Source organism: Hyalella azteca, unplaced genomic scaffold (assembly GCF_000764305.2).
Source record: "Hyalella azteca isolate HAZT.00-mixed unplaced genomic scaffold, Hazt_2.0.2 contig10063, whole genome shotgun sequence".
NCBI lineage: Eukaryota > Metazoa > Arthropoda > Malacostraca > Amphipoda > Hyalellidae > Hyalella > Hyalella azteca.
This window is the reverse complement of record NW_025940113.1, coordinates 26706-35654: the sequence shown is the minus strand read 5'-3', so window position 1 is coordinate 35654 and position 8949 is coordinate 26706. Positions and strand designations below refer to the sequence as shown.

The 8949-nt window shown below is 40.2% G+C and overlaps 2 protein-coding genes across 2 annotated transcripts in view; one reads left to right on the top strand and one right to left on the bottom strand.

Annotated features, from left to right (window-relative positions):
• Positions 1 to 3216, bottom strand: part of LOC108665464 (armadillo repeat-containing protein 2) — a gene marked incomplete in the record, with an annotated part of 11577 nt that extends 8361 nt beyond the window's left edge. The window contains 2 exon segments of the mRNA XM_018152217.1: positions 1734 to 1803; positions 2555 to 3216. Coding sequence (XP_018007706.1) covers positions 1734 to 1803; positions 2555 to 2826 — 342 coding nt within the window.
• Positions 3217 to 7796: 4580 nt separating this feature from the next.
• The window catches only part of LOC125178478 (sister chromatid cohesion protein PDS5 homolog A-A-like), a 9642-nt gene continuing 8489 nt past the window's right edge, over positions 7797 to 8949 (top strand). The window contains exon 1 of the mRNA XM_047882272.1: positions 7797 to 7986. The gene's annotated coding sequence lies outside the window, so the exon portion shown is untranslated. The remainder of the gene's footprint in view (positions 7987 to 8949) is intronic.

Sequence of the window (8949 nt, the reverse complement as noted above, 5' to 3'; positions counted from 1 at the left end):
GATGATCAGACATGATGATCAGACATGATGATCAGACATGATGATCAGACATGATGATCAGACATGATGATCAGACATGATGATCAGACATGATAATCAGACATGATGATCAGACATGATGATCAGACATGATGATCAGACATGCCAATAAAATTAATTACAAACTATTCATTGCAATATCGTCTCAGAGAATTATGAACTTATTAACAACATCAATCCTGTGATAGCAGCAACAATATTATGATAACAGGAGCAATGGTGTGTTAACATTGATGATTCGATAGCAGCAGCAATGATGTGTTAGTAACATCAATGATAGAGAAACAGCGGCAAATATGAATGAACATTAATGGTCCGTTAGCATCATAAAAATGTCATAACAAATTTCCACTCATTTAATTTGTTCTGTAACCTATATAATTTAGTTGACACTATAATATAATATCATATAATATAATATAATATCTGTCTCTTATACACATCTAGATGTGTATAAGAGACAGCCTGCACACACGTGTGGCTGCGCATCGATCGAGTAAGGAAACCTCTTGAAGCTCCATACACAGGACCTCATCTGGTGGTGAAGAGAACAACCAAATACTTCGTAATTAAAACTGGCTCAGTTGAACAAACTGTATCCATCGACAGACTCAAACCAGCATATATACAACCATCTCCGAAAAAAGAGCCAAATCAGAATTCGTCGCCAGATCCGCCACAAGACGCCAAAGAAAAGTCAGCAAAGCACCCACAGGAACCCGCTGACGCTGAGCAGCCCATTCCGGAGAGCAACCCGGCTGATCCTCCGCGGCGAACAACTCGCTCAGGCCGACGTGTAGGTTTTCGTCCTGCTGCTGATTTCTTGTACTACTGAGTATTATGTCTCCGACATCTGGCGGGGTACTACTGTAGCGAACCTAGAAATTACGACTTTTAAATAAATATATCCTTTTTCCTCTGACTTGGCAACACCGTTAGGAAGTTTACCTCGCGTTCTAGTTTGTCCCTTAGACAGTATAGCCCCTGTCTCTTATACACATCTAGATGTGTATAAGAGACAGGAGTATGAACGCGTTCAAGAACAGACTAGACAAGGCCATGCATGAGCATATGTTTAGTCTTAAAATGCCCCGTACCCGAAGAACAACTGATATCTAGAAGCTATTTTAAATCTACCGTCCGTTGAAAAGATCTGATCAAAAGGCCAGTCTAGTGAAGAAAAGCACAAGAATCGGCGACAGGCCTATCCAGGCCTATTCCTTAAATGCCGAAGATACTATACTATACTATACTACTACTCTCATTTATTTCTACTTCCTTCTCCGCTACCTACATCTACCGTTACCATCGTTCACTTTTACCCCCTTTCTTCGCTACTCTCATCCTCCGCTACCGGGCTACCTTCATCATGCGCTACTCTAACCCTCATCTACTTAAATCTTCGTCTACCCTTATCCTCATATACAGTTATCCTCATCTACCTTCATATTACTGAGTCTGCATCCTCCCCAACCCTCATCCTCATATACAGTTATCCTCATCTACCCTCATCCTCATATACAGTTATCCTCATCTACCCTCATCCTCATATACAGTTATCCTCATCTACCTTCACCTTACTGAGTCTGCATCCTCCCCAACCCTCATCCTCATATACAGTTATCCTCATCTACCTTCACCTTACTGAGTCTGCATCCTCCCCAACCCTCATCCTCATCCCCTTCCATCCTCACCTCTCGGATCTCGGCGAGGACGGTAGTTCGTCCGCTGGGGTCATTGGGGTCAAATTGCAACGGGGAAAGCCTGGGGGCAGTAGAAAAGAAAATGAATGTGGCAGTTAATGTTAATTTTATGATTAATTGCTTGTGAAGAGCATAGGGACAAATTGAAACTCCAGCAACAACACCGTAGAATGTTTTAAAGTCCGTTAAATGTCAGAAACAGCACCTTAAACCGTCCACACCACCTCAAAATGTTTGCAACAACGTCTTATAAGATTAAAAAAACGTTAAATGCCCGCAACAGCCCCTTTAAACCTTCGCAACAACACATTTGATTGGTAATTAACATGTAGAATCGTTCGCAACTGCACCTCAAAATGTCCGCAACATCAGAGAGGTCCAACATTAAATTTGAATATCAACAAATATTAGAATGTTACACCTCAGAATACCTAACAACATTTTAGAATGACTAAAACACCTTAACCTAAAACACCTTAAGTCCAACAACACCTAAAAATTTCTAACTACAGCTGAGAATATTCAAAAATCTTTTAGAATGTCCCACGATAAAAAAGAATGTTCAAATAAACCTTAAAATGGTCAAAAACACATTAAGATGTCAATTATACCCCACAAGTTAGAACGTATAACGAGCGATTACATGAAGGTTCAACGAAGATGGAATGACATTACTGTACCGCACAGCTTACGCCGTGCAGGTACAGCAGTAGCGAGCAAGTCATAAAGTGTACGTTATAAATTAATGTCAGGAAACTTTTAGTGCGTAAAACATAACTAAACATTCAAGGACCAAGAACATGAGTACTGACGTGAAGGAACTGGGCGGCCGTTCTCCCCGCAGGGCAGCAGGGGTGCCGAACAAAGTCCTCTCCTGACACCGCGGCGTGAAGGGCCTCTTGGTGTTGACGGTGCGCACGCCGGTACGTGGCAGCGTCGCTGCGAACACCCCACCCTCCTTCAGGGTGATGTCCTGCCGCGCCTCTGCAATGATCTGCGCTGAGGTCTTCCTGGTGGGGAGGCTGTAAAAGGGCGCGGCGCTGGTGCACCCCAGCTCCCGCCGCTTCTCTAGAGACGTGGTCATCGTGGAGGAATTACTAGCTATATTTCCTTGATGGTTATAGCAACCTCGTGTGTGAAGCTGGGTACTGCATGTGACTGGCGTCGGTGTGGCGTGGTACGTGTTTATTAATTAACTTGTCTCATATATAACTCATGTTTGTAGCGTTTCATGCGGGTAGTGGGTCATGCATGCAGTGTGTCATGTGAGTTATGTGTCTTGGTTTTTTTCAGGTTTTCGCTGTGAACTTACAAAATTGTACTCAACGACCTTTTCTTTCAGTGTTTTAACGAACGAGCTTTTTTCCGTTTTAAATTTGATATTCAGTGCAATCTTATTGTATCCGAGAGTCAATACAAGTTAATTAACTTCGAACATATATAAAAGTTTATTTACTTCGAGCGTCTATTGAACTTAACAATATGAAAATCTGGTGACAGAAAAGGTTAACTTAGCAAAACTGAAAACATACTTTTAGTTGCAGATGTTAGGAATAATATGATCATAGAAACTGTATATCCTATAAGTCACTGTATCAAAATGTTTATTAGGTCAATATTTTCTATATTCTATATGAGAATAGTCACGCCTTTCCTTGCTGTTCCTGTTAGATTGTCCTATATCTAAGTTTGTTTTAATTTAAGTTTGTTTTAACTACCTATAGCCATGATTCCTCTAGCACACAAATGTTTCTACCAGGTGGCTCACTCGTTGACACATATTAAACTGTATGAATAAATATTAATCAATTAAATAATAATTGATTAAAAATTGATCGATATGTATTGATTTTGTCCAAGCAATCATCGAATTTGACGTTGCGCTCAAACAGAAACAAGAACGTAATTGACAGAATCAAGAACGACAGAAACATTGACAGAATCGATGAGTACGCAACGGCCCCGATACGGTCTGCACGTTGCCCTGAATTTCCATCGTCTTGACAGTCAGCGATGAAGTATTCAGGGCCTATACTTTAAAAAAAAGTTAAGAGATCGTAAGTTCATCAGCCAATCATTGACGGCCTTTCAAGCAAAATTCACCAATCATAGACAAGACAATAGAGCGTAAGTATTTACGTTCACTTAGCGAGTTTTGAAAGTATGGCCCCAGGAATTCAGTGGAGACACGACACGCACATGGGCTGGATCGTGACGTCGTCAAGCTCATCCAGAGCTTGCAAGCGCGAAATATGAGGGGAAAACGTGTCAAGATATGCGGGGATGTTATATAGCATGTGCCATGCAATTTCCGATTTCAATTAACTTAATCATAATTTCAGAGACATATACTTCAGAAGTACTAGGGATTATTCAAGTATCTAAGCCATGTTAAAAAGACATCTTTTCATGTCTATATTCTAGTCAAGAGTCGTGATGATGCGGACGTACCGAATGTATCGTCATGTTAAGTCGATGCCCTACATATTGTGAAATAAAGTGTTCAGTTATTCTGCAGCTCAGACGTGCGATCAGATAAATCTTGAGAGCAACGTCTTGAAATGCGGCTTATTAACAAAATATGATTTAAATTGCTCTGAGTATATCAAGAAAAATGGCAGTGGCACTTCAGTCACACTGATGGCACCTCGCGCAGCACCTTCAGAAAACACGACTGACTGCCGTCCAACGCAATGTTTGGCCTGCATACCGACGTTACCTTGACGACCCACACCCGCTGACCTCCAAAACTTATATGCCNCAAGACTCACACCCGCTCACTTCCAAAACTTATATGCCGGCAAAATTGGTTAGTGTCAGCTTTACTATACCAGGACAATATGCATTACAGAGCTTAGCAGTTATTATTTTATTAACTTGGCATAGCATAATATGTCGATAATATTGGTTTGTGTCAGCTTTACTATACCAGGACATTATTTTTTATAACCAGGCAGTTATTTTAATAACTTGGTATAGTTTTGATATGTTAACACTATCATTGCGAGCCAGCGTTATTATGATGAGGTTTCAATACATTACAGAGCCATGCAGTTATTTTAATAACTTGGCGTTGATGAGGTATGTTAACAATATCATCTCGAGGCAGAATTATTATTCCGAGACTTTATGCATTTAAGAGCTAAGCAGTTATTTTCATAACTTGGCATAATGCCCACAATGTCGGCTCCAGCCAGCTGGACTACATCGATGCGTTATGCACTACATACAGTAGAGCTTAGCTGTTACCTTTTACGCTTGGTATAGTGCGAGGAACATGCCTGATCAGAATGTCATGCTAAGCTTCAGCATTTTTAGCGAATACTATAGCTATTGTCTCGGTGATGTTATAAGGCGTTCGATGATTGCAAGGTGTTCGATGGTCGTAAGTTGTTCGATGGTCGTAAGTTGTTCGCTGATCGTAAGTTGTTCGATGGTCGTAAGTTGTTCGCTGATCGTAAGTTGTTCGCTGATCGTAAGGCGTTCGATGATCGTAAGGTGTTCGATGGTTGTAAGGACTTCGATGATCGTAAGGTGTTCGATGATCGTAAGGTGTTTGATGATCGTAAGGCGTTCGATGATTGCAAGGTGTTCGATGGTCGTAAGTTGTTCGATGGTCGTAAGGTGTTCGATGATTGTAAGTTGTTCGATGATCGTAAGGTGTTTGATGATCGTAAGGTGTTTGATGATTGTAAGGTGTTCGATGATTGTAAGGTGTTTGATGATTGTAAGGTGTTCGATGATTGTAAGGTGTTCGATGATTGTAAGTGTGTTCGATGATCGTAAGGTGTTCGATGATCGTAAGGTGTTCGATGATTGTAAGGTGTTCGATGATTGTAAGGTGTTCGATGATCGTAAGGTGTTAGATGATCGTAAGGTGTTTGATGATCGTAAGGTGTTTGATGGTCGTAAGGTGTTTGACGATCGTAAGGCGTTCGATGATCGTAAGGTGTTCGATGATTGTAAGGTGTTCGATGATCGTAAGGTGTTCGCTGACCGTAAGGTGTTTGATGATCGTAAGGCCTAGATGATATTATCAAGTAGACATACTTCATTTATTAGAATGGTAGATTTTCAAAAGCATTATCAGTCAAAAAAATCATTATCAGATTGGTGTGAAGGATAAAATTTAGCCACGGGTGTTAATTAGAGCTGCGGCAATTAATCAGGCTCGCGGGTGTTAATTAGAGCTCGCGTCTTCGCAATGTTTATTGATGTCCACGAGATTTCGCGTCCACAGGATCGATGACGGTGAGCTCGAGAGCCCGCTTACACAGGACAGCAACTTACACAGCTGTGGTGGTGTACATGGCATGGCTACCACAGCTGTGGTGGTGCACGTGGCATGGCTACCACAGCTGTGGTGGTGCACATGGCATGGCTACCACAGCTGTGGTGGTGCACATGGCATGGCTATCACAGCTGTGGTGGTGTACATGGCATGGCTACCACAGCTGTGGTGGTGCACGTAGCATGGCTACCACCAAGTCCGAAATATTGGTGCGACATAATCCGGATTATTGCCGCGGCCTAGTCAAGAATAATGATGTGACCTTGACTCGATTTTGTAACAAAGAATATCCGGAATATTGCTTACCTAACTGTTACCTCTGCAAATTGCATTACATTGGATTCCTAATTTGCATACTATTGCATTCCAACGGCTTTTTTCACAGTTTTTTTCTCATGAATAATATTATGAAGGATTCTGAATACACTAGCCGCGGAGTTAGGGAGACTCTAAATGATCAATTGGCTTGATCATAGGTCGAAAAGTCGCCAAATTCGTAGTCGCAACCATTGCTCACCACCAAAATTGAGGCGTCGGACAAATTTACGGCCGGGCTATCGGTCGGTCTCACGGCTAATCTTCAAATTCAATGATCAAGGAATATCTCCCAAACCAATGAAAACAGCTCGATGAAACTTGGTACACGTATTCAGCAGGGCCGAACGGTGATGTTTAGCTCATGATTTTTTTTCCATTTCACCTTCATTCGTGAATTATACAGCAATTCGGGCCGAAACTTGCAGTGACCAAGAAATTTCTTCTAAACTACTGAACGCTTTAGATGAAACTTTGAATATACGCATAAAGTTAACCTCCCAACGGTGATGTTTCGCTCGTGACAATTTTTCGCGAATTTGCCTTCGTTTGCGAGTTCTACGGCTATACGTATACGGCTCTTTGTCAATGCAAATTTAATAATCGGCCTCAGAAATGCTGGTCATTTCTATGTGTGTCCGTATAACTCACGAACGAAGACAAAATCGAAAAAAATTGACACAAGCTAAACATCATCGTCGGGAGATTAGGTTTGTATAATCAGCGTTTCATTAAAATCTGTTCAGTAGTTTAGAAGAAATTTCTTGGTCGCTGGAAAATGTTGGCCCAAATTGCCGTATAATTCACGAATGAAGGTGACATTAAAAAAACTTTCGCAAGCTAAACATCACGGTTAGGTTTTGATGAATGCACGTACCAAGTTCCATCGAGCTGCGTTCATTATTTTGGGAGATATTTCTTGGTCACTGAATTTGAATATTGACCGTGAGACCGTCCGCGAGGCCGTAAATTTGTCCGAGACCTCCAAAATTAACACAGCTGCTGAAAAAATCCACTAGAGAACGAATAAGTGCGATCTGATTCAATTTATGTTGAGAGGAAGGTTTGGACTCAAGGTTGAAATGAATTTTCATGAGTTTTTATAAATCTAATTAGATATTAGAATTTCATAACAGGCGATTGGCAAGGCGCAGCATCCATTTAACAAGCAGTAAAGACCATTTGGCTGGCATAATGTAATCAAAAGTCATAGGATCGAAATATAGCTCAAGATCTATATAGTTTCAGTTGAGCAAAATAACAAAAATAATATTAGATTTGGGATATAATATATATAATAACATAATTGGTTAAGACATAAATTGAAACTGCAGCAAAATCGTTATGGAATTTCAGTATTCTAATAATTAAAATCACGAAATTCAATTTGAAAAATAATACGAGCACGTGCATATGAAAGTAATAAAAATTTAACGAGGGGGGGATGTCCGCTTGCGTTTCTAACTGGGACATTACTCCTAGTATTCCGATGCTAGCGCCATCTACCGAGGCTATATGTTTGTTTATGATTGCAAGGGAGTAAACAATGCTGTAAAGGACCGATCTTATTTATGTTTGTGAATTTAATATTTGTAAATGGCCAAATTGCTAACGTAGACTTTTACAACATTGTCCTAGGTGAGTTAGAGTGCATATTATTCACAATTATATTATTAATAGAAAGCGTGACTTGCTTTCCCGCCCGTAGTGAAATAGATATTAAAAGACATTATTCATGGTCCTCCCAAGCTCCCAAAGAGACCCAACTCACAAGAAATCTAATGTACCATGGGTCATTTGTTCTTCAAATGCTGAATTGGCGTATTGGATTGATAAATGTTGTATGTTTAATTTTATCCAGTGGTCCAGTCCACTTATTTCTGCACCAAGTATTATTTAGTAGTTAAAAATACACAACTATTTTGTCTCATCTTGCCTCACGGCTCACCGTGCTCACGCTCACTTGCCTTCAGCAGGCTGCAATGGCAGCCTGCTTGAATTTGCAAGTTCAACAATGTTATTATATATGAATTAAATGTGCTTGGCTTGGAATTGTCTGTTGATAAAATGTCCATTGATAGAGTTTGTAGGTATGTAGGATTTGGCAATTTTTTCAAGTTTTCAACTAATTTTTTTTACAAATTTGTTTTTTAAAATCAGTTCATTTTTTATCTCCTCATTTACTTGAGATTTAAATGAATATCTTATGTATGATAATGCTGGTATCCATGATATTTTACTGGTCTACTTGTAGGCCTCAAAAATGAACTTAAGGGTGAGTCTAAAAAATTCACATAGGGTAAACGTGGTATATTCCGACACTTTAAGGACGCATTGAGAAATGAAAAACTATAAAAAAACCGTATGCGTTACGTAAGTTCTGTTGCCTTCGCATGACTCTCAAAACACTTCACTACGCGTCAGCAACGATGAAACGTCACAAAATATTGCCATATTTATTAAAAAGCCTTTAGAATGGAAACCTACCAAATCCCTATATTCCGTCACTTTGTGTGGCAACATCCGACACGTGGTGAGTCGTATTGCGTCAGCGCTTCAAATTTAACTGATACGTATTGCCGACATCCACGTGTTCGAATT